The sequence below is a fragment of the Drosophila virilis genome, chromosome X (genome assembly GCF_030788295.1).
Source record: "Drosophila virilis strain 15010-1051.87 chromosome X, Dvir_AGI_RSII-ME, whole genome shotgun sequence".
Lineage (NCBI taxonomy): Eukaryota > Metazoa > Arthropoda > Insecta > Diptera > Drosophilidae > Drosophila > Drosophila virilis.
The window spans coordinates 24603639-24631083 of NC_091543.1; the positions used below are offsets into that span (position 1 = coordinate 24603639).

General features: G+C 41.6%; 5 protein-coding genes across 8 annotated transcripts; 1 reads left to right on the forward strand and 4 right to left on the reverse strand.

Moving 5' to 3' along the window:
* Window positions 1–229: 229 nt before the first annotated feature.
* On the reverse strand, window positions 230–1491 carry LOC6631365 (uncharacterized). Its single transcript, XM_002055257.4, has 2 exons — window positions 1337–1491; window positions 230–1257 (listed from the first exon to the last, which is right to left on the reverse strand). The coding sequence occupies exons 1-2, from the start codon at window positions 1424–1426 to the stop codon at window positions 316–318; spliced, it is 1032 nt and encodes a 343-aa protein (XP_002055293.2). The 5' UTR covers window positions 1427–1491; the 3' UTR covers window positions 230–315.
* Window positions 1492–2702: 1211 nt separating this feature from the next.
* On the reverse strand, window positions 2703–11024 carry Ankle2 (ankyrin repeat and LEM domain-containing protein 2). Of its 2 annotated transcripts, XM_032440222.2 has the most exons (9): window positions 10862–11024; window positions 10516–10691; window positions 7752–7931; window positions 6921–7666; window positions 6430–6582; window positions 4832–6364; window positions 4649–4770; window positions 3589–3720; window positions 2703–3519 (listed from the first exon to the last, which is right to left on the reverse strand). In XM_032440222.2, the coding sequence occupies exons 2-9, from the start codon at window positions 10676–10678 to the stop codon at window positions 2985–2987; spliced, it is 3564 nt and encodes a 1187-aa protein (XP_032296113.1). In that variant the 5' UTR covers window positions 10679–10691; window positions 10862–11024; the 3' UTR covers window positions 2703–2984. The 2 variants fall into 2 exon arrangements, with proteins under 2 accessions (XP_032296113.1, XP_032296115.1); XM_032440224.2 differs by lacking the exons at window positions 10516–10691; window positions 10862–11024 and adding an exon at window positions 9230–9361.
* Window positions 11025–11304: 280 nt separating this feature from the next.
* LOC6631363 (probable serine/threonine-protein kinase dyrk2) lies at window positions 11305–26318 on the reverse strand. Its single transcript, XM_002055255.4, has 6 exons — window positions 26224–26318; window positions 13923–14014; window positions 13345–13864; window positions 12784–13285; window positions 12540–12719; window positions 11305–12450 (listed from the first exon to the last, which is right to left on the reverse strand). The coding sequence occupies exons 2-6, from the start codon at window positions 13969–13971 to the stop codon at window positions 12340–12342; spliced, it is 1362 nt and encodes a 453-aa protein (XP_002055291.2). The 5' UTR covers window positions 13972–14014; window positions 26224–26318; the 3' UTR covers window positions 11305–12339.
* On the forward strand, window positions 19379–21603 carry LOC6631323 (uncharacterized). Of its 3 annotated transcripts, none has more exons than XM_032440226.2 (2): window positions 19379–20795; window positions 20853–21035. In XM_032440226.2, the coding sequence occupies exons 1-2, from the start codon at window positions 19506–19508 to the stop codon at window positions 20946–20948; spliced, it is 1386 nt and encodes a 461-aa protein (XP_032296117.1). In that variant the 5' UTR covers window positions 19379–19505; the 3' UTR covers window positions 20949–21035. The 3 variants fall into 3 exon arrangements, with proteins under 3 accessions (XP_032296117.1, XP_015026455.1, XP_002055290.1); XM_015170969.3 differs by lacking the exon at window positions 20853–21035 and adding an exon at window positions 21234–21603 and having other exon boundaries at window positions 19396–20799; XM_002055254.4 differs by lacking the exon at window positions 20853–21035 and adding an exon at window positions 21234–21601 and having other exon boundaries at window positions 19399–20795.
* LOC6631322 (uncharacterized) lies at window positions 23689–25715 on the reverse strand. The gene is made up of 2 exons (XM_002055253.4): window positions 25040–25715; window positions 23689–24969 (listed from the first exon to the last, which is right to left on the reverse strand). Exons 1-2 carry the CDS (start codon window positions 25403–25405, stop codon window positions 24010–24012), a joined length of 1326 nt encoding a protein of 441 aa, XP_002055289.1. The 5' UTR covers window positions 25406–25715; the 3' UTR covers window positions 23689–24009.
* Window positions 26319–27445: the final 1127 nt, after the last annotated feature.

Here is a 27445-nt window from a genome sequence, read left to right on the forward strand (position 1 = left end):
GCGTGTGTGTGTGTGTGTGTGTGTGTGTGATTAATGGTAATTGCTTTTATGGTTTTTTGCTGTGCTTGCCACGCTTTCCGCCAGCAATTTGTTGTTGTAATTTCGCTTTTAGTCGCAACAGCTGCCGCCGAGCAAAGTCTTAGTCAGAGCCACCCAAACCCCTCCCCCTCCCTCCCCACCCGCTATTCCGACCTGGTTAACCGTGAGCTGTATGAAATAGTTAACTCCGTTTATAGAGCTATGTGTCCTTTCAGAGCATCTATGTTTATATAATCAATTATCAAAATATACTATTAAAATCGGTGCTCTACTCAACTACACGTAGCTGATGCCCTTTTCAATGGACTTCTTTAAATCGCTAACCGCCGACTCTAATGCCAACTTTTCGACGTCATTGAGCTCAGGTATGCCATGGTTCTCCTCGATGCCCTTGGGGCCAAAGCTCAGCGGAGTGGCGAAAAAGCATGCCTCGGTCAAATCGGATTGCACATAGGCACTCTCGATCGGTGTTTTGTCGCCCTTCAGGCCCTTTAGAAGGGCATCGGCAAAACGATTGGTTGCATATGCTATCGAAAGGGTGGCAGACCCTTTGCCCTCTTTGGCCAAAACAATCTCATCGCCGGCCATCTGGATGCGCTGGACAAGTGCGGCTATGCACTCCTCATCGGCGTTTACGGCAGGCTTGCACTGCGAAAGGATGGGCATTATGGTGATACCAGAGTGTCCACCGATAACAGGGACTTTCACTTCCTTGGGATCAATGTTAAAATAATTGCCAATAAATCGTTCGGCACGCACACAGTCCAATGTTGTGACACCAAACAAACGATTCGGATCGAAGACCTGATTCCTTTTGAGTACCTCGGCGGCCATGGGCACCAGCGTATTAATTGGGTTCGTAACGATCGCAATAAGCGCATGCGCCGAGTTTTTGGCAATTGCGTTAACCGTTTGAATAATAATCTTTGCATTTATCTCGAACAACTGTTCACGTGTCATGCCCGGGCCACGACCCATGCCGGCTGTGATAATAACCAGATCGGCTCCTCTGACAGCTTTCTCTAGCTGTTCGGGACCCTGAAAGCCCTTCACATCAGTCGCTGTGGAAACGTGAGACAAATCGGCACTAACACCCTTAACATTAACCAGATCGTGCAGAACCAGCTCCGTAATCATCGAGTTATACATTAGCAGCAAGGACAGAGGCTGACCAATGCCGCCGGCAGCTCCGACAACGGATACCTTAAAGTTACGCCGCTGATCGATTCAAATCGGATACATATATTATCATTATTATCATGGAAAGGCCTCTTTCCCATTCTATTAGCTGGCTTACCACTTGCAGGCGGCAGGCTAACGGACTTAGGCCAGCCCAACAGATGTGACGAGAAGCTAATAATGAGCTTCTAATTTGGCCACCAAACATGATCAATTTAAAAAAAAAAAAAATAACTGAATAAGAAAACTAAAATTTTAAAAATTGTCAAATTATGAAGTATACTGACTCTGCCCAGCCGTTACTGTGTTCCCTTTGTAAATTTATTAGTAAATGAAAATATTAAATTTGGACCCAAGAGCTTAACAAAACAAGTAAGAGGTTCTAGTCGAGAGCTCTCGATACCCTGAACCCTCTTCTTACAACATCAAATGCATATATATATTCTATTTTTGAAGCAACATATCATGTTTCGTGACTCTAGCTCTTATTATTTAGCAAAATTACCCAAAAAACAGGATATCGATATCGATTTTTATCGATTGCTTGGAACGGAGTAAGTTATCGATTATCGGAAATAAACTCGATCTGCGCAGGCACTAGAAGCACATACATCTAAAACATACAGACGGACGGACGTACGGACGGAGACAAACGAACATGGCTAGATCGACTCGGCTATTGATGCTGATCAAGAATATATATACTTTATGGGGTCGGAGATGCTTTCCTTCTGCCTGTTACATACATTTGGATTATGCACAAATACAATATACCTTTATAACCATTTTTAATGGTTTCAGGGTATAAAAAACGTTGTCTTAAAAAATGTACGTTTAGAAGAAAATGTAAAATCCAAAATATTTGATTTTTAAATAACTATAATAATTAATTAAAGGCAAATAAGTAAACGTTAAAGTAAATTGTTTTATGAGTAAAACATTTTTTATAGTTCCTTAGCAGAATACATAAAATACGTTTCTGATTGACTTCGGTGTATTTTGACCGATCTTAGTGGAAAATGGAAAATTTCATTGAAAATGGTAATTGTATATAAGCCGAATTTATGAATTCAATTTTCTTAATTTGAAGGGAAATGAGAGTGATTTCTACAAAATGAAAATCGCTGTATCTACATAGGGTCCACATTCCAAATAGATCTCTAGCTCTTATAAGCTTCGAGTTATGGTAAAAATAACTAATCGGAAAATTGATACTTATCGACACTGAGAAATAATTTGAAATAGGAATGGCTTTCACAAAAAATAGTTGATGCATTTATTCAGGCGGACGGACAGCCTGATTAAAACATAGAGACCATGATGGCGGTTATGCCTCAATGTTACAAATATATCAATGGTACAGGGTATACAAACATTATAAAATAGTCTAGTATAATGGGAATCAAAATGTATTCAGCGGAATGCGGTTAGAGTTTATATGATAAGTTATTTGCCATTGGAATCACAGTTTAAAAATGCGATGCTTATGATTTAAATACATTGTTTTATTTCACACATGATATAAAAAACTTTTTACTTAAGATTCATTTTCTTTTGCTTTTAAGAAACTCAAAAAAAAAAAAGTAATACCTTAATAAATATATATATATAATGTTTGTTTTTGTTTTTACTTTGTTTTGTTAATTTAACACTTCATAATTGTTTTTCTTAAAACAGGTAACATACAAGTTTAATAATAACATAATCATAATAGGCAGTTCAACATGCATCTGCTCGGGTGCTGCTTTTAATCCTTGTTCCAATTATCAGTCGCTCTCGTCCACGGAGAGCGACCGGCTGAGCCGACTACTGATGAAGTCCGGCGAGACTGGTACCGGACTGGCCTCCTGGCGAGTCTCGCGGTATTTGCTGAAAAGGCCGCGCATTTTGTTGAGCGGCGTTTGGAATGACTGCGATACGGCGGCCACAGTAAGTTTCTGATGCACGGTGGCCACAGCAAGAGATGAGAACGACGGAAGGGGGGACGCTGTATGTTTTGGGGATGAGGTCGTCAATGGCCAAGGATTATCTTGTACAACTCCATTTTGAGCCGATACCCGCTGCACTCGTGACGACTTCGGTGGCGTCGTCGGTGTTCCTGAGTGACGACGCAATGCTGCTGCGTTCAGCTTGGGCGTGGCAAATAGCCTTTTTGGATGCACCAGTGGAACGCTCTCGGCAAGAATACTGCTGGAAGATTTATTTTGGACCGAGCCGCTGGCGCTGCTTGGCGTTTTGGGTGTGCTGCCAACGAAGTACGTTGGCTTATGCGTCTTCTGTACGTTCTTCGGTGAGGGGAAGCTATTAACGAATAAGGTATTTGGATAAATTTGGTTTCGATGACCCTGTTAAACGCTGGCAGCTACTCACAGATCCATCTCGGCAGTAGAAAAGTTCTCCATGGCTGTCCGCCAGGCATGTACAAATGGCAATGATTCCTTCTCAGTGTCCACATGAAAAATAGCGTTCAGTACATCCAAATCCCGTTTTGTCGGCTCCTTGCTGCAATTGATTGGGCAACGCATTGAAGGAATTCGTCGAAATTAGATATGAATTTCCAGATTGCTAACATATTAAAGCCATTAGCCTACGCCTTGATCAAGCACAAATATCCTCCACTGTCACTTCTGCAAACTCGGCCGCACAAACACCGCTGAACACACACTTTTGGCACGTTTACTTAAGAACTAGCATATCTCTTACCGAAAGCCGGCTTCCCACCACAAAAAAAGAAAAAGGGAAAACAAAGCAAAAACCACTTTCTAAAGCCAGTTAATCACCTGATATAACCTTTAGCATATCTTCAGCAGATCAAATACTTTAGAGGAAATATGACTTCGAGGTGCCTTTATGCAAGAACTTTATTTCCAATTGATTGCTTCCAAAGGAAAATATTTTAGAGCAATAATAATATCAATTGGCCAGAATTGTCTAGATATGTTCAAAAATGGAAACAGTTTTCAATTTAAAACCAATTTTCCGACCAAATCTTCCTATATAGCTATGTATGTGTAGGGAGTTTGGAAAATTTCGCAAATGCCAAATGTGGTCAAGATATCTTGAAAAACTAAAAAGTATTTCATATAAAAACATATTTTTCAATAGCTTTTACCTGTCAGCTCGATTCGACATATATTCTGCCTGAAATAAAAAGACCTATGCAAAAAGCTATAAAACTGAGAGCTACACCGACTCGGCCGTTGAAACTAATCAAGAATAAAGATACAGAGAAGTCCCTTCCTATGTCGTGACCAAATTGTTATACCCTCTACAAGGATACTCAATTAGGATTTTAAATGCTATACGTTATGTTAAACGTACAATATTGTTTACTTATTGATCTATGTTATGCCCTTGAAATCATTCCCAGACAAGGCATGGCCGTACGCAGTTTGTAAGCAATTAAATAAATTTAATTTTGATGACTCACCCGAAAATAAATAGTTCGTAACGAGGATCCAAATCGCACGACAACCTTGGCGAGCGGCTCTCTGGTGGGGTCATGAATATCTCTTCATCTTCGCTGCTGTCGCTACCACCGCCGCAGTCGAACTGCAAGCGAATTAAGAAGTTTGGTTAGGACATGTATATGTATATGTGTATGAACACTTACAAAGAAGGATTCATCGTCGCTGTCCTCATCGTCATCGTCGCTTTGATTTTCGTTGCTACGCCAAGCGTTAGATTTGAGAATGGGCGAGACGACCGCAACATTGGTAGCGCCAGAGCTGCGTAAGGTGGCGGCGACATTGGCCAAATCTTGGGCCTGTGCCCGCATCGATTCGGTACGCTTGCGCCGGCTCGTCTTGCGGCTGAGATTTCCATCCCAAAGACAATTGCAGCACTGCTCCAATTCCCAGGCGGCTGAGCACAGTTCCTCGGTCTTGAGTGCGTCCGGCAGGCTAACAGTTGGTGCCTGTTCCAACATATGCAGCATGCTGGCGCATACACAATATAAATGCTCTCGCCGTTCGCCATTTAGTTGCAACATCTTGCGCATCATTTGCATCAGCTGATTACGGAGTACGGCGCTAACCTCCTGTGAGTGCGCAATGTAGCTGGCCACAAGATGGGCGATGCGTGAGTGCACTCTGCTAAAGTCCACACTAATGAAGCGTGCATCATCCTTGAAGCTCACAATGAGAGATTTCAGTCTTTTGAGCTCGGAGAGCAGCGTATCGTTAATGGATACCATGTTGCCAATGTTATTCATGAGCGTCTTGGTAATGCGTTTCGCAAACACCTGCAGTGACTTCTCTACACATGTGTAGGGCGTCATTACCTGGGTGATGCCGCCACCAGAGGCTGACAAACTGTTGGATTTGCCTCGGTCGGCTACCAAATCGATATACTGATTCATTTGAGAAAAGTTCCATGCTTGATCTGATTTTTCTGCCAGCATTGAGGCCTGCGCCTTCTCGAATTTAGCAGACAGATAACTCTCCAGCCGCGTGAGTCCACTGATAGAGGCCATGTCCACAAAAGCATCCAGAAAATCCCAATATTCGCGCCACTCCAACTGCTCTTGCCGAGCCAGCTGACGACCCACCACCTCAAGGCCTTTTTCAATGTCCGAGTTCTTGATGTGGCGCTCACGGAAACTATCATTTAGGGTCGATACGGACATGTTTATGCTGAACTCCGATGACATGTCGAACGATGTTTCGTCTAGAAGCGGCGATGAGCTGTTGCTGCGATATTTAAAAAACAGATCCGGCTTCATTTGACGCATGGGCGTTGTAGGCATATCCAGCATGCGCTTGGGCATACACGACGGGAAATTGTTGTTGTGCTCTATGTTATCGAACTCGGTATTTTGGAGCACCACCTCTTGCTGTGACTTGTGATTACCGTTGAGTTCGCTGAGCGATTTATTTGGCGTTACTGCCCGCGGACTGAATAGCGTGCGCCGCCCGCTCGACACATGACCTGTGCTCTTGTTGAAAACTGACTTGTTGTGTGTCTTCATGGGCGAGATGTAGGGCGAGCTGGCCAACGGTGACATCACGTTGCTGCCAACACGCGGCGGCGTCTTCCAGCGACGAAAGAAACTTAATGCCTGCTCACGTGGCATCGGGCCAGCCAGAGCGCTGATCTTAAGGTCCACATTTAGCCGATCCGATTCATCCGTCTTGTGCTGCAAAACCTAAAAAATTCAAGCATGATTAGCAGCATGTTCTTAGCTGAAAAATAAAAACCCATCTCACTTACCGGCGGATCGTTGGGCGTAAAGGGTTGTCCAATTTGCGGCGGCAGCTCGTTGCCCACAGCGCGTAGAACGGGCACATAGTGTGGCTCTGAGAGCAACAGCTCTAACTTCTTAAACAGCTCCGGGCTGGCGTTGGGCGCTCGCTGGCATATTATCTGATTTTTGGAGGAAATAAACAAGTTGAAACCAAGTAAAAGTGCTCTAGTCGGAGGTTACCGACTAAAAGATGCCCTGAATTCAGCGTCAATATGCCTTTACAAACATTCCAGCTTACATCAAACTTACATAGTAAACAGTAAACTTAGGTAATTAGTTCTGATAAGTTCTGCGTGTGCCGCAGGGGCAGCAACGTTTATAGTCTCTAGTTTAATAGCCTCTGATTTCGGCGGGTTTATGCAAATGGGCAGAGAGATCAATCAGTCTGATCTGAACTACTGATCACCATCCCATCAAACGGACAGACAAATGTTAGTTATCAATGAGCTGCACTTACATCCTTGGGATACATGCCCTCCGTATTCTTTAGCGACTTGCATTGCGGATAGGAGATGAGCACCTCAACAACGGCTACGTGACCGTTCTTGACTGCAAAATGCAGTGGCGTCTCGCCACGACCCTTATCGGGCATATTTAGATAATAATCGAGCAGATTCACATTTAGGGCGGCGCACATTTCGCCGCTGCTCTTCTTGCCCGCATACAGCTGGGTAAATTCACGATCCGAGATTATCTTCAATATTAGTTCGGCGACGCGTGCCTGATTGACCTGGGCGCAAATGTGCATGGCATTGTAGCGATAGCCTTCCTTCAAACTGGTGGGTGTGTCGCCGCTGCTGATCAGAAAACGCGGATTGTCCCAAACAACGCGTTTCACCCGCTCATAATTGCCAGCCTCGATTTGTTTGCGAAATTCGACAAGCTCCTGTTTGGTGGGCGCCCGAAACGGCGGACGCTCTGCATTCAATGAATTTGTGCTGCCGCTGCTGCAACTGGCTGACATGCTGCCAACAGTGACGACACTGATGCTGCTGCTGCTGCTGCCGCTGTTGGAGTTGTTGTTGTTACTGTTGCTGTTGCTGCTCGGCATGGTTAATAACATATTTGACATGGACACGGTGAGTGTTGAACAGGGCGAGCCACTGACGTTGTTGGTGGGCGACGAAGAAAAGGGACTGTCAGTGGTGCCAGAAGAGGTTGCCCTAAAGCCACCGCTCGGCGTTGTAGGTAATTGCACCGGCTCTGCAAAGGCAAGTTAAAAAAGAATATATATATTTAGTGCTTCTTGTTGCTAAATATACATAGGTATGCATATATAAGTACTTACTGCTGGCGGGTTTGGCCTTGCCGTAGCGTTTTAACGACTGGATGCTCTCAAAACCAAATTGTACATAACTTTCGGCCTGCTCGCGATTGGGAAACTCGCGCAGACGCGCCTCCTTATAATGGCGCAGCACGTCCAGCGCCTTGGCCTTTTCCTTGAATATCAACCAGAGCGGTGAGTCGGCTGCAAAGGATTGTGATAAATGAGCAAATGAGTGAGCAGCTTGGCAATTGTGTGCGAGCGAATAGGCCAGACACAACAGACTTGTCAGCAGTTGTCACTCGCTCGCTACTGGGCCGTCTGGTCACGCCATATGTGTGAATGGGGCGATGCCAGACAGCGCAAGAAAAGCGTTGAGCAAAACAAACAATATGCTAAAAGCCAAGAGAAACGACGAGGTCGCGTGCGGACAGCGGACAGCGGACGGCGGACACTGAACAGTGGGCGGAAAAAGAACATAGCCAACAGGAAAGGGGGAGAACACAACAGCAACAGGGGACGTGCGTATGACGCAGTTATTGGCACGCAATTTTTGTTCACTCGCTCGCTCTGTCCCTCTCTGAACTGGTGCTGGGCAAACGGATCGAGATGCTCAGAACAGCCGCCTAGGCTAGCCTGGTCGGTTTAAATATGGAAACAACGCCGCCGCCGCGTACTCTCTCTGCTCTGCCCATGCCGGCCAAGTCCGCAGCTCATACTTATTTTAAATAGATATTTAAATAAATATATACAAGTGTGCATGGTACATATGTGTATAGAATACAATAAATCAAAGCTGTTCTGTGGTAACACACTTTATGCATTATCAAAAAGAATCTAATACATATCCAGATACTTTACCAAAGCATATTGAGTATGTTAAAAACTTACGTGCGAGTCGGTTAGATATTTGTTTTGCTCATTCAGTTTCAACAACACTTTGTTTATATTAGCGTATATCACTTAATCTTTGACCGATTGTGTAAATTATTTCTTACTGACAAAAAAGAAAAGCTAGGAGGAAATATTTGTAGTTGGACTTGAAGACATTGTTCACATAAACAATTCCAATGTCTATAAATATATATTCAATTTTAACGGACAATTCTTGACAGAGGGAACAGAGCCAAGGGACTTTTTGGAGAAAATATTCAAAATCCATGCCGGAGAAGCATAGACGAACATGGCTCTATGGACTTGGCCTTTCATAGGCCGATCCTTAAATGTGCATTGCCCATTCGGGGCCAACAACATGCTGTACATACCCTGCAGTTGATTGACAACTTGTAACGTGCATTGGTTGACTTTTTTTCCAAAACGGATTCTATTTTGTATAGTTTGTTTTGTTTATTTATGCAATTTGTTTCTATTTTGCGAACAGCAAAGCGCATTTTAATTAGATTACGTTATGCCAGAGGTGCAGCAAAACCCATCCAATTCACGGCTGTAATCGTACGTTACCCGTTTTTGTTTAGAGCTCGTGCATCGATGACGCTACTAACCCCACGCCCACTGCCCGGTGCCCATCGTGGCCGCAGAATTGATGCGATGGCGATGATGCAGGTGGCATTCAACACTCGATTGCCGACATGAAATTGGATTTAGCCTTGTTTCTAATATGAATTTATGTAAGAGTCTGATCAATTTGATAGCTAACATTCATGTTATCACCTATGATTTCATGGCCTACGGCGCAGGAGCAAAATGGAGCAGTAGCCCCCTTGATACGCCGACGATTTAATGCCCTTGTAAACACATATCTAGAATATGGTACTTTATATAGACAAAATCATTACGACTTAATAAGCTTCTGCAATTGTGTTGAGAGGAACGTGAGGCTCGAGTGAAACTGTGAGAGTGAAGATGGCTCAAGATTTCTTGAAAATCAAACGATTTTCTCACTCAAAAACTCATTTTTAATAAAAATACAAAATCTTTTAACTTAAGATCTATATGGAACCGGCTGTTTATACAGATCAAGATAAATACAGTATGTACATATATGCTCTATGGGGTCAATTACCTCTCTGCTATGCATTGCACATTTCGTGACAAATAATAATACTCTTTACATGGGTATAAAATCAACAAGTCGAAGCAATTGTTTTTGGCCTGGCAACTTTTTAATACCCTTTCAGATTATCCAAAAAGTAGCTATTATCAAAGCTCTGCACTTATAATAACAATTAACGTTTCATAAACAAGTTTTTCATGCCCCACAAACGATAAGAGAGCAACAAGTAGGCGAATTATTTTTGGATTGCCGAAAATTGAGCTTGTTTGAGTGCAATGCAATGTGGGCGGAACTTGTAAAAATGCAAATGAATGAAGTCTAATATTGATGTTAATTTTAATAAACAATGTGCTTTATTTAAGATTCATTAAGCTAAAGATATTTACGACTTGCAATAAATATTCAAATGGATTCTCTCTCAACTCAGCTCGTCTTCTTCAATGGGTTACATATTTCTTGACAATTTGAGATAGTGTATAGTGTGTAAGTGTATGGCAAACGGTAACTGCGATGCGCAACAAATGGCACTTCCTTGAAAAACGCGCGCTTTGATTACGTTATGGCATGAAACAACAAGCATGTGTTGAGTTTGTTGTTTCATGCCATAACAAAATCAAAGCGCGCCTTTTTCAAGGAAGCGTACATGCATGCGTGTATGTGTGTGCGTGTGCACACATTTGCAGGGCATGCTTGTATATCATGTATGTATGTACGCATGTACGTACGTATTGCGTTGTACAAATATGGCGACGCCTCCACTCACTCGCTACTTACGTGGATATTCGGGATCCTCATATGTGGATGCTTCCTCCGCCGCGCTGGCCGGATATTCTGGCGAAATCTTTATATTGTCTGCCGCTATGGAGCCCGCACATTGGGCCAAAGTGCCCTCAAAGCCTGCCTTAGAGGGCGGTATATAGACGCCAAAGTAAGCCATGGATGCAGGAATACTAGCAAAACACACAAAAAAAACAGGAAGTTCTTAAATTGAATACACTGCATTGCATATGTACATATGTATGTGGCTGTGCAAAACTCTGCGAATCGCAAACAAAATGACGTCGAACGCGCGACGGACCACGACGCCAATGGAGTTTTAGTGCTAGCACTGGCGTCTCACCTTTAACGAAACACTACGGGATGCTCCTGACCTAATTTCACATTTAATTTTTAGTTTTTATTTTATTTGTTTCACTATACACAGGGAATTTACATATAACTGCAGCGAATGAATGTGCTTGTGTTTGCGTTCGAAATGCGATGCAGTGTCGTGTAGAGATGGCAAAAGGAAACGATATCAAAATGTCGTATGCATGGTCAACGATGTAATCGATAAGAAAACAGATATTTTCCCAAGAGTGTGTTTCGATATATTAATAACCTAAAATAAATAATTCATCGATTACAATGCTGCACAACATTTTATAGGCGCGCCGCCAATGCGTTATCGGCCATTTTTAAATTCTATTGTTCAAATACTTACGCATAAATATTCGAATCCGATTATCTTACCGATATACATATAAGATTGTATGATTATTAAATTTTATTATTTCCAACGGATTGTCTACATTTAAAAGAAAAAATTTGTATTGTTTGTAATAGTGCGTAGAGTAAGAACTTAACAAAGTTAGGTACAGCTGCTTCAATGTTTGCAATTTTTAGCCAATAAGCCGTTGGCAACAGTTGTTTGAAATGTTCGTTATATATATTTACCATATTAACGTTTAATAATGGGCATATTAGTTTAAGCTCGTGTCTTAACAAATTCGACGAGCAAAATTCGACAAAAAGTCTAGTGGCAGTAAACAGTCAATATTGTGTTAGAATCTTTAGTGGTATTGTTTAATTTATTTTGTAATACAATAATTTCATATAAAGTTGCACTATATGCTAAACTGGAAGGAATGATTGCGTTTAATTGTTGGACAGACACAAATCTAATCATTGTATAAATATTAAATATTAATCACGAAAAAACGAACGAACGAAACGAAATTATCTGAAAAAATACTCAACAACATTAAATATATAATTGCATAAATAGTAAAACATAAATATAAGTTAAGTTGCTACAAAAACGAGTCACATAGAGAAATTCAAATAAAACTGAGTTCAAGAGAATGGAATATATGAAAAGCTGCACACATCAATTCGGATACACCTATATATGTACGTATGTAGTTCTGTTGAAGAAGTTTTGTAGAACTGAAACATGCTGAACATTTAAATCTAGCAAATAAATTTGCGACCTTAAAATAGACTAAACATAATTTTGGTAGTTGGCTTAAACTAGTTGCTCGCTTGGTTGCATACAAGCCCTTTGAGCTGCACGAATGCCTATCAATTAGTAAATACATACAACTGGCCCCACTGAGGGGCCCCCCACTTAAATGCTAAACTGCGCACTCTGGCGCCTACTTAATAATTATGATGTGTTTGTTTGTTGTTTCTGTGTGTGTTGTCTGTTGGGCTGGGCAAAATGTTAGTTGTTGTGGGAGGGGGTGTGCTAGTCAATATAGTATATGGAAGGAATACTGAACATATGGTTAAATAACAGGGGGTTAGTTGGAATGCATCCGCAACAGACGTCAGAAATTAAAGCTTTGTATGTTTGACAGTGTCCGTCCAATAGTTCTGTATTGTCATCGCTTCCAGTGAGTTGAGAAACGAGTCATTGTCCAGGCTATACATCTCATCCGAGTTATCCTATAACCAAAAAAATAAAAATAAAAACAATATTAATACAGCTAATTAATGCGGTTGTGCCCACAGTCAACTGGCCAACGAATCCTTACACTTACACGCATCGTGCTATCGTCAATGTAAACGCTCGAGTCGGGCTCGCTTAGCGCCTGCGGCTTATTCAGATACCGCCGTCGATACAGCACAATGCCAATGGTGCCCACAGTACAGCATATACCAAAGACCGTAAAGCATATGGCTGAGATGGCGCCGGCATCCAGAAAATAGGTGCGCTATAATCAAAAACCATTAGATATTTGTAAATATATAATGAAATATTTCAGAAGCGCTGCTCACTTGAATGGCCAGCGCCTCGGAGGAAATGTTGCTCTCATCGGCTTCGTAGCCCGAAACACTGGGTGCTGCCGATGCGGAGCGTGTGAGCAGGCTCTTGGTGTCGCTGGAGAAATTGATATAGCGATTAATGTGCTTATATTCAGCGGATAGCACTTTCGATTTGCGTGAACGATGTTCGCTTTCCGCACGACGCAATTCATCCTCCTTGTTCGCATTTTCCAAGGTAAAGGGCACTCGCTGCAGCTCATCGGACAGCCATTCGGTGTTGATTTTTGGCGTTGAAGGCGTGGCGGGTACTTCTGCACCTGTGCTGTTCGTTGGCGGACTCATTGTTGTTGTTGTTGTTGTTGTTGTTGATGTCGTTGTAATTGTTGTTGTTGTTGCGGGAGTTGCTGTTGTAGTGTTCACTGCCTGGCTACTGGTCTTGGCGGCAGCTGCCAGGCACGTGGAATTGCATCCGCTGCTGCTGCTGTTGTTGTTGTTGTTGTTGTTGGTATTTGTACTGCAAGGTGTGCTCAATTAGTAAAAGTAATAGAAGAGTGAGTCATGTGAAACGCTTACCTTGTGCTACGACTAAAATTCGTATAGTTGTTCAGCTGCTCGGACGGTACAATGGCAGCTCCCGCAAAGTCCGCCGAGCGCTTAAACTCGAACTGATTGTGAGAGAGTGTTAGCTTTATAGTTGCCTCGTCATGCTCATTGTCATCATCAATGTCTTCATTCTCGTTGCCGTCGGCGTCATCGACAGCTACATCATCATCATCATCATCGATGGCATCAGAGAAAGGAGCTTCGACCTCATCGTCAACACTCTCCTGCTGGATAGCATCTGTATACGCGGCTGTTGTTCTTGACTCTGCCGTTGTCTTAATGGTCAAGTCCATGATATTCCGCTGCGTGACCGTCGCCCATGTTTGGCTGGACGTAGTCTGATACAGCTTCGTTGTTTGTCGACGGCCGTTAGTCTCATGGCCCCCTGATTCCGTCTGTTCCACTAGACGCTCCTCCTGCTGTGTCGTTGATTCTGGGCTAATCTCATGGCTGGGATATGTGTGCACATGCGTGATGGGCACCAGCAGCACTGCAAGAAGAAGAGTTTTAATGGGATAATATTCAAATTTAGCTCTCTCAATACTCACCACTTAGAGAGGTTATCCAGAACCAATGCGACCACCAGTAGAAAGTCATAATGCGGCACGTGATGTTCTGATCTCGGGCCGACTGTGCGGCGCTGTAACATAAAGAAAGGAAATGCCAATATGTGAGCTCATGTGTTGACAAGCGCGCGATCGCATTAAGTGTCGATTTAAGTACATCCCAAAGCACTCGTTGCTCATCCGCCGTGTGAGTCAGAAGCAGAGGAAACAACAAATACAACAACAACAATAAGCCAGAGAGTGAGGAGCGAATTACTTGTAGCAGCTACAATGAAGTCATCGAGTCATTGAACAGTCGTGGAAGCGCTTTACATTCTGCCTAAAACAAGTTTCACTGGGCACTTCAGAGTGCGGAACATGACCAGGCCAGATCTGGCCAGGCCGGGCATTGCCAATTTTGGGGCCACTTTGCGATGCGTCGAAGGTCGACGACTCGCGCTGGCAGATGACAAATAACCAAATGTCTGCTCTTCCCGTTCTAAATACAAGTATGTCGTGCCACCCATGCCCATGCCCACGCCCACGCCCACGCCCACGCCCACATTCACGCCCACGCTTAACGAGTTGTGAGCCCACAAATTGAAGTCACAAATAGCCGCCATTTGGACTCAATTGTTGTAGTTGCTTGTGCCCCAAAATTAGCATGCCATCTTTTGTTGTGCCAGAATCCAAACATCTTTCCATAAATTATTTTCGTTACGCTTTTTGGCTTCGATCAACTGTTTGCTTACTTAGTTGTATATACCCTGTAACCATGGTTTTCATGGCGGCAGGTTCGTACCCAAGTAAATAAGACAAAAATTTATTATTGCAAATATTTCAATTGTTTTACAGCGTTCGCTCGCAAATGTTCAGTTGTTCAGTTAGTTCGTTTTGTAATTTTTGGGAAACAATTTGATGCCTACGATTTTTCCGTTCTCAAATCAAATATAAAATTGGCCCTTGAACATATTTCACTTTTAATGAAATCATGAATATTTTTTTTATTTACTCGATTTTTCTTTTTTACTGATTTCTATATCCGATCTCAGTTTTATTTGCTTAGGCAAATACAGGGTATACAATAGTTGTATTCTGTTATAACGTAACATCAGTAAGCATTGGTATTTGTATTTTTTTTTCAATATAGGGCATTCCATAGTCTGGTCGACTCGTGTATTGCGTTCTAACTTAATATTTTGTGTGCTTGCGCTAAAAACTATGTGCGTAGTCCCATTTATTTTGGGGTTAGTTTCTACACAAACCAGGCCCGTTGAAAAATTGCTCTAATTTTGTGTCTGATAAGATAGTATAGAACTAATGTAACATAAACTTAAGCATGTGCGTGTGTGTAGGTGTGACTGTGTGTGTATTGATCTGTGACTGTGACCCACATCGCCCTTATTATTGGCCCGGGCCCAGTCGATGGCTCAGCCTTTGACGTCACAGGGCACGTGTCATGTTGCGGACTTGACATGTGTGTACTACTGTTTGGGCCACATTGCGATATGGCATATATTACGTATACGCAGCGCGGTACATTAAACATTAAGCATTACGGGCGACACTTTATGCATAGCACGAGGCGTTAAAGGTCAAACCGCTTTTAGCTGCTGTCATCAAATTCTACAGCAATTGAAACACAGTCGTAAAGAATAATAAAAACAATTGTTGCCCAAAAACTGTGAAGTATGTGTGTTTTTTGTGTGTCTATGCATAAGCAAACAAACAATAACAATACAAAGACCGCACACCGTAACGAATGACACCAAACGTGCACAGAGTTGGATGAGAAACACTGGCGGAAAGGTGAAGCCGCACCAGAAGCGCAAAAGCGGAACGCGCATGAGCAACGCCCCAAGAAAAACAAGCAGCTGGCACAGCAATAGAAGAAGGCCTTATGTAAATTCGATGCGTTTCTTTCCCCATCATCATCATCATGAGTCTAATTATACAAAAAACAGACGCGATGGCATCCGAGTTAGCTCAAGTTTCCCGTATTCTTCCGCTGTATGGGTCTCTGTAGACACAGAACGTAGACAGTACCGTCTACGAAATTATAAGCGCAATTTATAATGGTATCGCCCAAGCTAACTGATTTTACGTTCATTTTTATAAACATAACTAGCTGCTCCCAGCTAGTCCACTTTAAGTCCGTTCCACTTTTAGTCCTTAAAATAGTTTAATCTATTGAATAAATCTTTTAATTAAAATTAATCTATTAAATCTATTTTAAACTGCCCGTCTACATTTATATGAATGCAAAGCTTAGCGTGCACCTTCATCACATTGGGAAGCTAAAGTCAAAAATTGCAGCTTTCCAGCTCATACGGCTGTCAGTCCATCAGTCAGCCAATTAGTCAGTTAATCAATCAGTCAATCAATCAGTCAGCTAATCAATCAATCAGCCAATTAGTCAGTTAATAAATCAGTCAGTCAATCAATCAGTCAGTCAGTCAATCAATCAGCCAATCAGTCGGTCAGTCTGTCAATCAATCAGTCTTGTCTGCAAGCTCAACAATCAAGCCAGTTAGGTTAGTATACATATAATATATTATATATAATAAAATATTTTATACATATAGTATGTTATTTCTCCTTCATGTAGCTGTTGATATCTCTGGCCCAATAAATTGGTACACAATTATTATCAGACCATTATTATTATTGCGTCAACGTGGCTGTAATCGCCTCGTGGTATATTGACTCTCAAACAAAATATGAAATTGATAAAAATCGATTTGCAACTTCCCAACCTTTTTAGGTAAAACAATTCTAGTATGTATACAAAGTTTAGCTACAGTTTCTATTTCTGGATGTCATTAAGGCCACGTTATAAGAGTTATCCATTGTAGTAATTACTGTTATTACATACATAGGATATAGTTACAATAGAATAGAAAAAGCCGCTGGCCTATTTGGGACGCTGTCAAGCAGCCTAGGCTGACCCATGGAAAATTTATCTAAGGCTGAGAGCACTATCTATATGTCTAGCAGATTATTAGAATTATAATAATTATAATTATATCCCGGCCTTAAGAAGTTAAAGCGGCGCTTAAGAGAACTAATGTCAAGAACATTATTCGAGCTATTTATTTTGGCTTATAAAAGATTTTTTAATCCCGAAGGGGGTGATATATCGCGTTCCTCTCTTGCTGAGATTTGCGTCTGTAGCGTGCAGGAAATTTACATAAAAGTTTCTTGATCCTCTTCAAAGTAGTTGCATTGAGTCGACCTTCGATAGCTTCAGTTTCTACAGGTTATATCTTAGGGTACATTTTCCGATGAGAATGCCTGTTAGGAAGCACACATCCTCTATTTGGTATATCAAGAATATATATATATATATATATATATATATATATATATATATATATTCTTGATATACCAAATAGACGATATATATATATATATCAAGAATATAAAAGCGGACCAATTGCTGCATAAATTACCAATTCTTATCAGAATATTAAGATGGATCGAACTAGCCCTGCTTTGTTTCAGATACAAATTAAGTTAAGAGTCTTAATAATATACATTTTAATTTCAAGTTCAACAAGAGAAAAAAAAACGCTTAAAACATATTGAAATAAATAATTCATAGCAAGTCAGCTGCAAATATGAATAATGCTATTGAATGCAATTACGCAAAGCTGACCAATTGTTAACATAGTTGTGTGTGTGTGTGTGTGTGTGTGTGTGTGTGTGTGTGTGTGTGTGTGTGTGTGTGTGTGCGTGACGCGGCCTATTATAGGGCCTAATGAGAGACTACTGACACCTAAGATTGAACTCAAGGCTGAGCACAGGTCAGTCCGCGCAGCTACGTTCAGTGGAAGCCATTTCGAAATCGCATTGCGGCGCTGAGGGGGCGCTTTGGGGGCTGGTCTTAAGCAAAAAGCAAAAGCGAAATAGCTGAAACAGATGCACTTTCATATGCGAAAGCAAAGTACAGCTCAAAACTGGCACAAGTGCAGCTCAGTCCGGGTGTGTGTGTGTGTGTGTTTGTGTGTGTCTGGAACTGCAATTAAGAAAAGGGGCGAAAAAATAAAAAACAAGTGCAACCTTCAAGAAACAACAATGCAAATTGAAAAGGCGGCTGGCCAAATGGCAACAATTAAATGCTGCTTGGTATACATATTATGCAAATGCCAAAACAAGACATTGTGCGATGGGCGTGGCACAGCACACACACACATACACATGGCGAACACAAACAGACACACTGGCACACCAATAGTGCAATGTCGTGTCTGCCAGCCACAACAAACAATGGGAAAGTTCACGCTCACTTTCTAATGTCAGCAGCGCGGCACGCGATGTCACTGCCTGCAAGAGATTTGCGTTGCCGCAGGAGGGGCGCCAAACTACTTACCTGAGCGGTGCAAGCCAAAAGGTGCGAGTTGTGTGAGTAGGTACATGTATGTAGTACCATGGCACTTGCGACTCTAGGGCACAAGCCAGGGGACAAGGGCGTGATAGGGTGCTCTGGTTGGTTTTGGCTTTATTTCAATTCGAATTGTTTTATTATGTGCTGGAAGCCGAACCGTACCCTCTGATCCTTGCCAAGGGACAGACTATGAACGTAGGATATAGTCACGCAGCTATAGTTATGCTATGCAGCTTTTATGGTATTGACAATGAAGGGTACTTATAGGGATGGGGTATTGCTCATAAAGAGTATCAACGACACAGTCTTCCACTGTAGGTAGCTTAAATGCTACGCTTCGTTCGTGGGTGACAGGGTGAGAGTTATCCTTTGGAGACGCCTCACTGTAATGGGGTCAGTCAAGAGCATGCTGAAGAAATTGATCTGATCTCTGAGCTTTGTAAGGCGGAGATCGCGTTCTGCTTTGGATATATAACCCGTATCCAGTGCCGAGATGCTGTCACAAGCATTCGAATTATATTCTGTACAAATACACACATAGCCCCATTCTGCTGTGCTTCTTCTAAACTCCCGAATAACTGCATGACAGTCCGGTCTTTGATAAATACATATTTAACGTAGGGCTGCAACTTTCATTTTGGGAGAATCGGCAGACTGACGGATAAGACTTCCTTTTGTCTGCCTCTAACATTTGGAGTGCATACATATATACAGCATAGTATATTGAATATATGTATAAACACGTCTAACAACTCTTAATTCAACTATTTCGAAAATAATCCAAATGTTAGCCAAATTACAATACAATTCTTGATGTTGAGTTTTTGAAATATGTTGAAAAGGAAAATAAATGAAATGAATAAATTCAATGGCAGCTATTTTGTGTTAGAGTCGAGCGTCCAACTCGCCAACTCGTCAACTAGTCGTGCCAAATTTGTGTAATTTCTACACACTATTAAAGGTAAATAGGGTATGCGATAGTCGTAAGCATTTATGGTCACATGCCTGCTGGTCGAAGCAGGCTGCGACGAGTGTCCAGTTTAGGCTGAGGCACATATTATATTGTATAAATTAATATATATTCAACAACAACAGACACAAGTAAACACGTGTAACTGACAATTCACAAAAATCTAAAAACTTTTTTTATTGGCTTTCGTGGTATTTGTCGCTGCAGTAGAAAGAAGGTAAATTTTTTGATGGAACTTGTTCAACAGTCAACGGCGCCGGGCGCTTCGAGCAGCGGCGGCGGCGGCGGCGGCGGCGGCAAAAACGAGAAGAATTCACAATACCGCCAATTGCGCCAGCTTATAATCAAGCTATCGATGGGCGATCAGATTGTGCTCTATCGGAGCCATCAGGAGGTGCAGCAGGTCTGCGATAGCATCTGGCGGAGCACACATAAACGCTTGGACTTTCGACAGCTGGAGCAGGAGTTAAGCGGCGAACCATTGGGATATTTTCTAAACAATATGATGGATCATTTTCGTTATGTGTATTTCACAGCGGATCGCCTCCAGGAGAACCTAAATGTGCTGGAGCGTGCCGGCATCAAATCACTCAACAATGTACAGCACTGTGAGCTGCTCTTGTCCCAGGACCCGGTGCCAAAGCAGAAGACGAAGCGGCAACGTGAGGCGGGCGCTGGCGATGCTGGACTTGGCCGGGTTGTTGGCATTGCTGCAGTTCTTGGCGGCTCAATGATGCCCCAATGGCCGTTGCATGCCTTGCCCAAAATGCTGCGCAATTTGCGCCGCCTCAAGGTGCACTGCGAGGTGCAGGTACATTTTATCGAACAGTTTCCACAGCTCGAGCTACTGGTGCTAAATGGTGATGTTGCGCAATCGGCCCTCACGGGCATTTTAGAGCGCTGCAAACAGCTGAAACGGCTGTTCATCAAATGCAAGAAGGCGCCACCGAATCTGCACGGCATCTCCACCTGCCATCGTTTACAGGATATCTCGTTGCCGATGACACTATTCTTGCAGGCACGCGATCAGGTCTTGGCGCTGCCGGCATTGCATTTGCTGGAGCTAACAGTTGGCGGTCAGAAGCCGGAAATGGCCATCGAGTGTTTGCGCTATGTGCTGGAGTTAAAGGCAAACATCATTGAGATTGTGCAAATGAACTGCGCCTGCTTTGAGGGACCATATTGGATGCGTGAGGCGGGTCTCGGTCTTTGCGGCCGGCTGCAGGGCCTGGTGTTGAACAACTGTTATTTTCACGATCGCGAGATAACTGAACTGAACATGCCACGAGTAGAGAACTATTTGGTATTGAGCGGCTGTCCGGATCTCAAGGAATATCAGCTGTTAGATATGATCAAGAAATGCCCGACCCTTTCGGAGCTCTATTTAATCGACTGTCCGCTGCTCACTGGCAAAGTGCTGCATGGCATCTATCGTATACGATGCAGCGAGAAACTCGATTATCCCATCAGCATTATCCTTAGCCGCTGCGATACCATAAGCAAAGATTATCAGGACACGGTCGGTACTGAACATGCTAATAATTTACCAATAATACATATTTTAATACCCTAATAGAGGATTCACGGGTCGAGTCCATATAGTCATGTCCGTCTTTCTGTATCTATAGAAAGCAGTATCTCAGCTTCTATTATCACAAAATGTCGTAATTGACCGGATCGAACCACTATATCATAGAACTGTCATAGGAATTGTGAGTGAAAAGATATCTAGATTATGAGCACCGTGAGCATGATTTCTCCATGATTTCTCTATGAAGAGAAAAATCGTTTGAAAAACTAGATAAACTTTAAAAAGTTTGTCAGGTATTCAAGATATCTTTCTGGATATCTTGAATATAGGATTAATATATCGCATATATCTATCTATAAGGGTATTAAATCTCTCCTGTTATTTCATAAGGCTTATTTCTTTTTCTTTTTTTTTTTTCGTTTTCAGTATGCAGATTATTGGTATTTTAAGCTTCCAGTTCTTAAGCTGGATCGCTTGCTAGAGGAGAATCGACCAATCGAAGATATGCAGTTATTCTTTTACAAGAGCATCAGTACTGAATGAATTACTTTATTTATTTACTATTTGCATGGCATAACGCCCCCCGATTAGAGATTATATGTTCCGCAAAAATATTCAAAAGTCAACAAAAAAATATATACATATATGCTTAGTGCGTCTTTATTGAAGGTAGCGCATCCTTCATAGAGTCCTCACGGATAATCGGGCTACGGTTTATTGTCCACAATTATTTCTGTTAATAATTTCTGACAATAGTCATCTCCCTTCATTGAAATGTGCAGATTTTCTGTTTAAATAAAGTAGTATACAAAAACACAATGTCGTATGTTATTCGCAGACTCGCAACCCAGAACAATGTGCCCGGTGGTATCGGCTCAACCAATTAGCGGCTCTCCCAACGAAAGCAAACAAATTCCACATCAATGCCAAGTAATTGTTTTTTAGAGTATCTTGTGTTAGCATTCGGTTCGCGTGTCTTCGCCACCAAGATGAACAATAACAATTAACTCGTTTTATTATTTTGCGCACAACTTGTTTTTCGCATTTCCCAGACAGATTTCTATATTTGTGGTGTGAGCGGAACTGCGGGTGTGTTGTCTGTAGCTGCAGGCGGCAAATGTGGCTATGTGATTTGACATTTCACTTTACTTAACAAACAACTCGACTTAACTGCATGCAAATCGGAAAGTTTTGGGCCACAGAACACAGCGAAATTGATGTCGCCGGATTTCACTTAACAGCGCTGAACAAAATGGCCGTACGTAACGGAAAACACTGGCAAGGATTACAGTGCCTGCAACTCAATGCTGCATCTGGCCATATCCAAATGGGGTTTCTCTTATGAACTTGCCAAAACAGTGCGATTTTAAATACTTATAAAATTAACGCCAATTATTCCCATGCAAACTTCAGCATAAGCTGCTAAACAAAAGAATGCTTTAGTTAAAAGTTTCCGATAACCAGATACCATGTACTTAGTTTTGAGCTGCCTTATGAAAGATTCCAACATCTTCCCGAGACGAAAGCATTCGTAAATAACAGCAAACACTTATGCGCCGGAAAATCATTGCCGTGATGGGCAAAAGAGAACAAATAAAGAAAGGTAATGTTCCGGATCTCTATATCCAACTCTTCTAATCTCCAATATTATGCAATATCATCCAATATGATACGAACCAAGCAATTTATCACAATCGATATTCATCAATATTATGAAAATGAAAGAATATATCCAAAAAAATTAATTAAAATATGTGTATTTTATGCCTCTTGCACGTAAGGTTTTCGAATGGACGAATATGGCGAGATGGACTTAGCTTGTCGCCCTGATCAAGAAGAATATATACGATATATTGTAAATTCTCTTACAAAACAATTATACAATTTTCCTCAATTTGCTAGTTTTCTTTGTAGTTGTTGTAGTTGTTACAAGCGTAATTGGACTGAGATTGGTTAAGATATGAGAGACATAAATTGCGCATGCAAGAATTGTATTTTCGACCAATATTTCCATTGTCGTCCCCCCTGGCAACGGCAATACTTGGCTTTCTTTGAGCGATTTTTTGTATTGCCAGGTATTCGTCAGCATTTGTGCCAGAAATTCGTTTTGTCTGTCTGCGCGTTGTGTTCGTAATATTTGGTAACATTAGAAAACGAAATTTTGCGCCAAACAAATGATACTGACAATAGATTTGCGAGCTGTAGTTTTTGTTTGGTACGTACTTCTTTCACTTTTTTATATGCTTTGTGTTGGCACTTTTCTTTATTATTCGCGAAAGTGAAATTATTTGGTTATATCTGAAAATGTTTTTCAATTAAAGGAACAAAATATGACTGCGACAGGTGACTGCAATAATTAAGCAATTAATGTTGAATCGTGGTTCATTTCCCGTGTTTGTTTAAAGCACCTTTTATATAGATGCTCCACAAATTACGGGAGATACTTTATTCGAGTACCGACTTTTATTTTAATTAATTGACTAATTTTGTGTTAATTTATGTGTTTTGTTAATATTTATCTCAGAATTTATTCATTTCATTTGTGTTCATTTCATCGATTTAGAAGAATTTCTTTTTGATCTATATTTTCTCATTAATATATCTTTTTGCCGGAGCCAAATATTTTCTATTTTATGTTCATTTGCAACTCGTTCGTTTTGTATGGGGCTCATTTTGGTGCTGATCTATATATATTCAATAATATATTGTGTGATCTGCCAAATCTGTTAGATTTTTAAATATTCTACTTTTATTATATGTTCATTTTTGTGATAAATTTACAACCGATGTTCCTTTTGTAAAGAGTAAATGTAAATGTTGGTCCTTATTTTATTATTTTTAATATATTTATTTAATGAAGGTGGATTTTGTCATATCTCTTTAATGGAGCTAATTGTTTTTATTTTTTTCAATTATTTTTTTCAAAATATATTTAATATTTAGTGTTTCTTTTTAGAATTATTTGCAGCTGGAGCTCGTTTTGTTAAGTGTTCATGTTGGTCCTTATTTTATTGGTAATATTGTAGATAATTATTATTTTTTATTATTAGTTTTAATTTTTTTAAATTCGTTCTTTTTATTGGATGTTCTTTTGGTTTCAGTTGCATTTGGATACCAGGCTTATTGCAATTCTTTCTTTGATGACGATCTGTCAATTCTTATAAAGGCTGTTGTCGATGTTCATATGACATTAACATTATCCCTAGAGTTCACTTGTTTCTAATGGCTGTTGGCCCTTCTTCAGTTTATTCCACTCGGAAAACACCATCGGCTGATAATTTCCATTTTGATCAAGTGCCATTATTGTTGAACCGACATCGATGTAGTTGTTAGCTTTTGCTTGTTTTATCGGGTTGCGCTTTTTGCGCACTGTCTGCCCACGGGGCACCTCGACAATATACGGCGGAGCGCATGGCATCGACATGGGCACAGACTTGGGGCTGCCGAAAAGTGGCGGATCAATGTAGTGAAATCTCATGGTGCCATAAGGCAGCGGTATGGGGGCTGGCACGAGACGAAGCCCGGCATTATGTAGCTTTTCGTGCTCCTCATACAAATCCTCCACGATGGGCAGCAGAGCATCGGCCAGCGGCACATTTTCCTGCATGATGGCCGCCTGCAGGCGCAGCTGCTGATGTGTGGTTAGCATATACGTTGGCGATATTTCCGCATCCATGACCAATCTGCCCGGCTCCTGGGACTGGCCCTCATCGACTTCTAGCTGCATCAAGCTGTAGCTCTGAAAGGCCACATTCAATGAGCTGCGCTTCAAGGGTGCAGCCCGAGCACAGCTCAACGGAACCACCTCGATGCTATCCATGTTGTTTGGGTTAACGTTGTTGTTGTTGTCCTTGGGTATGACCTGAATGGTTGTGCTGGGCCCCATGCCGGGAGCGGGTAGATGATGCTCAGGAAATCTAAAGAAGTCCATGGCATTCATCAGGGACGGCATGTCTGGAGTACTATTTCTGATATTGGGCAACACGCCTGCCGGCAATTCCATGGTCACGTGCGTGACTCCCGGTATGGCACGCACATCGACCAGTTCCCTGGGCTGTGGCACGGTTAGGCCAGTGTACATCATCTCAATGGTGGTGCCGTGCTTATGGACACGATTGCTGAGCGCGTACCACTGATTTGCGGCGCCCGGCAATGGTCCTTTCTTGGGAGCATAGGAGCACAAATGATAAAATGAATATCGTTTGTAACTGCTATTTCCACTGGCTGCTTACCTGACGCCGTTTCTTGGTTTCATTTTTAATATTTTGTTGTTGTTGCTGTTGTTGTTGTTGTGGCTGTGGTTGACTCTGGTCCTGGCGACGTGGCTGCTGTTGCGGTTGCTTGCATTTTGACAGCGGCACCGAATTGTTTCTGATTTGCTTTTGGTTGCGACTCCATAGAACTTCGGGCACCTCAACGATTGGCGGCAGAGACGGCACTGCCACATTTCTTACAGTATTTCCATTGTTATTCTGCTTTCTCTGCTGCAGATTCATATTCAGAGCTGATGGACGAGTGTGCTCGTTGTTCTGGCTCCTATTAGCTCCACTCGGGCTGGCTGGCTTCTTGCCACTGCGAATCTTGCCGGCGGTTAACATGCTAGCTCCGCTTCTTTTTTTCTTCTCACTTTTACAAAATAGCTTAATTTATTTGCCTTGAAGTTTTGAACAGTTTGAGCTGTCAACACGAAATGAGCGCACAGAGGCTCATATTTGACAGCTCATTCCAATGGCAAAGCCTACTCCAATTAATGGCATGCATGACGAATTAACAGCTCCAAAACTAAGTTAACAGAGGACATTGCCCAATCATTGAATCGCTTAAACCTGTGTCCATTTCAGGCAACACTTCCCACAATTAACTGCGTCTAGTAGAAACGCACTTTTAGCTAGCGAAGTTTCTTTGTAAACTTTATACCCAATCCATATACATAAGCTATATAATATATACCCATACATCTTATAAAAAGGATCAAACGAAGCTTTTATAGCAAGGAAAAGCATATTCTATTTCAACTTTACCATTAATAAGCAGTAGAAATATTTATGTTTATGTGTTCGTGTACAGCTTAGACCTGATTTAAGGGCATTTTCTAGTCGTTCAGACTGCTGAACGAGTTGTTGATTTGTTTTGGAAGTTGTGAGAATTTTCATTTTTCATACTTTTATGCAATTGCAGTCGTCGCCGTTTTTTTTTTGCATTGCCTGCAACTGACTGCGGCTGGCAACAATGGCAAAGGTCTGAATGGGCGTCGACTCATTTCGCAATTGAACTTATGGGTATTCAGCGTTGGCTTTTCCTACTGTTATTGTTAGGGGCATAATTGTGGGTCTGACTATTGTGTTGCGTTTGAGGATTTGCAACTGGCGGATGTGCCACAGCCCCAAAGAAACTCGTATCATGTTTATGTACTCACAGATTCGCTCCTGCGTTGCCACCGGCCGGAACTATAGATGTTGTGCTGCCTTTGCTTTTTTTAGATGCTGCAAATTGGGCTTCCGGCTTCCGTTTTCACAACTGAAAGGACACAGAAAGATGTTTGCTTAACTCAAAATATATATAAACAATGTTTGGGTTATGAAACGATTTAGATCTTTCCCTCGATATCGACTTGGACACACTCGGCTAAGCCGGCACTCGAGTGGAGCAGCACGGCATGGTGTTTAAGACTCAGCCGCGACTCCAAATAGAATAATTAAGTGTATTATTTTTGCTACTTTTTAGGTAATTCTGAACTAGTGCGTGGCGTACTTGGCCAGCTTAGGCTTATCATTGCCAACGCTCATTGTTTAAGATGTTCAACTTGAACAATTAAAAAAAAAAACTCTGCCTCTGACTGCAGTGCACATAACGCATAACGTTCGTCGTATGCTTAATTATGCATACGCAGCATTGGCTGGCAGTCTACAAAATTATACCCTACAGCATTTAAAAAGATGGGATGTTCATACTAATGGGCAATGGACGCAACTATAAGAGAGTTAACCAATTAAAATGAACTCAAAGCGCGTAATAAAATGATGTAACGGCCAGAAGAGATATCTTCGACTTCATAATATATAGGTTAATATAATTAAATATTTAATGAAAACTTACAATCGAAGCTCTTTATGGGATATAGGTATGGACACAGAGCTACAAAGCGGTTTAGAGCCGAACCGATTCGAGCCCGGAACTAAACCTCTTTTATAACATGAATCAAACCCTGAACCAAACTTATCTAAACCAAAAATTGAACCAAGTAATTGTCAAAATAATATAAAACGTTTCAGAAATGCCCAGACCTAGTCCATAAATATCTTGAGATTTCTGAGCACGCATTTAATAGATGCCATTTTTATATAGAGATCAGATTTAATTTTTTTTTCTTTTTGAAAATATTGAGAGTATATGAACACACTAAGGTGCACGAACTGAACCCAAATGCAAACCTTGTCAAAAATGTTGTTCCTTACGAGTCTCAAATGCTAACTAACATTTCGTTCAAATCTTAAAATCAAATTATATTTAGCCTCCACAGAAACAATCGCTATGAAGTAGATCTTCGTCAATTGTATTGAACAATGAATGATTTCTTCCTAACTTAAATTGCCGACCATCTTCGTCTCTCTGAGCTTACTTTCATCAGTAATCCAGTA

Excerpts from the sequence above, each read along its gene's own strand:
- LOC6631363 (XM_002055255.4), bottom strand. The coding sequence starts at position 13,971 with ATGACTTTCTACTGGTGGTCGCATTGGTTCTGGATAACCTCTCTAAGT. Across the intron at positions 13,865-13,922 it reads CTGGATAACCTCTCTAAGTG|TGCTGCTGGTGCCCATCACG; the intron begins GTGAGTATTGAG and ends TTCTTCTTGCAG. Across the intron at positions 12,451-12,539 it reads ATAGCACGATGCGTGTAAGT|GATAACTCGGATGAGATGTA; the intron begins GTAAGGATTCGT and ends TTTTGGTTATAG.
- LOC6631365 (XM_002055257.4), bottom strand. The coding sequence starts at position 1,426 with ATGTTTGGTGGCCAAATTAGAAGCTCATTATTAGCTTCTCGTCACATC. Across the intron at positions 1,258-1,336 it reads TAGCCTGCCGCCTGCAAGTG|CGGCGTAACTTTAAGGTATC; the intron begins GTAAGCCAGCTA and ends TGAATCGATCAG.
- Ankle2 (XM_032440222.2), bottom strand. The coding sequence starts at position 10,678 with ATGGCTTACTTTGGCGTCTATATACCGCCCTCTAAGGCAGGCTTTGAG. Across the intron at positions 3,721-4,648 it reads TACGAACTATTTATTTTCGG|CAAGGAGCCGACAAAACGGG; the intron begins GTGAGTCATCAA and ends AATCAATTGCAG. Across the intron at positions 3,520-3,588 it reads TCTACTGCCGAGATGGATCT|CTTCCCCTCACCGAAGAACG; the intron begins GTGAGTAGCTGC and ends ATTCGTTAATAG.
- LOC6631323 (XM_002055254.4), top strand. The coding sequence starts at position 19,506 with ATGGAACTTGTTCAACAGTCAACGGCGCCGGGCGCTTCGAGCAGCGGC. Across the intron at positions 20,796-21,233 it reads GCAAAGATTATCAGGACACG|TATGCAGATTATTGGTATTT; the intron begins GTCGGTACTGAA and ends TTTCGTTTTCAG.
- LOC6631322 (XM_002055253.4), bottom strand. The coding sequence starts at position 25,405 with ATGTTAACCGCCGGCAAGATTCGCAGTGGCAAGAAGCCAGCCAGCCCG. Across the intron at positions 24,970-25,039 it reads AAACCAAGAAACGGCGTCAG|AAAGGACCATTGCCGGGCGC; the intron begins GTAAGCAGCCAG and ends TATGCTCCCAAG.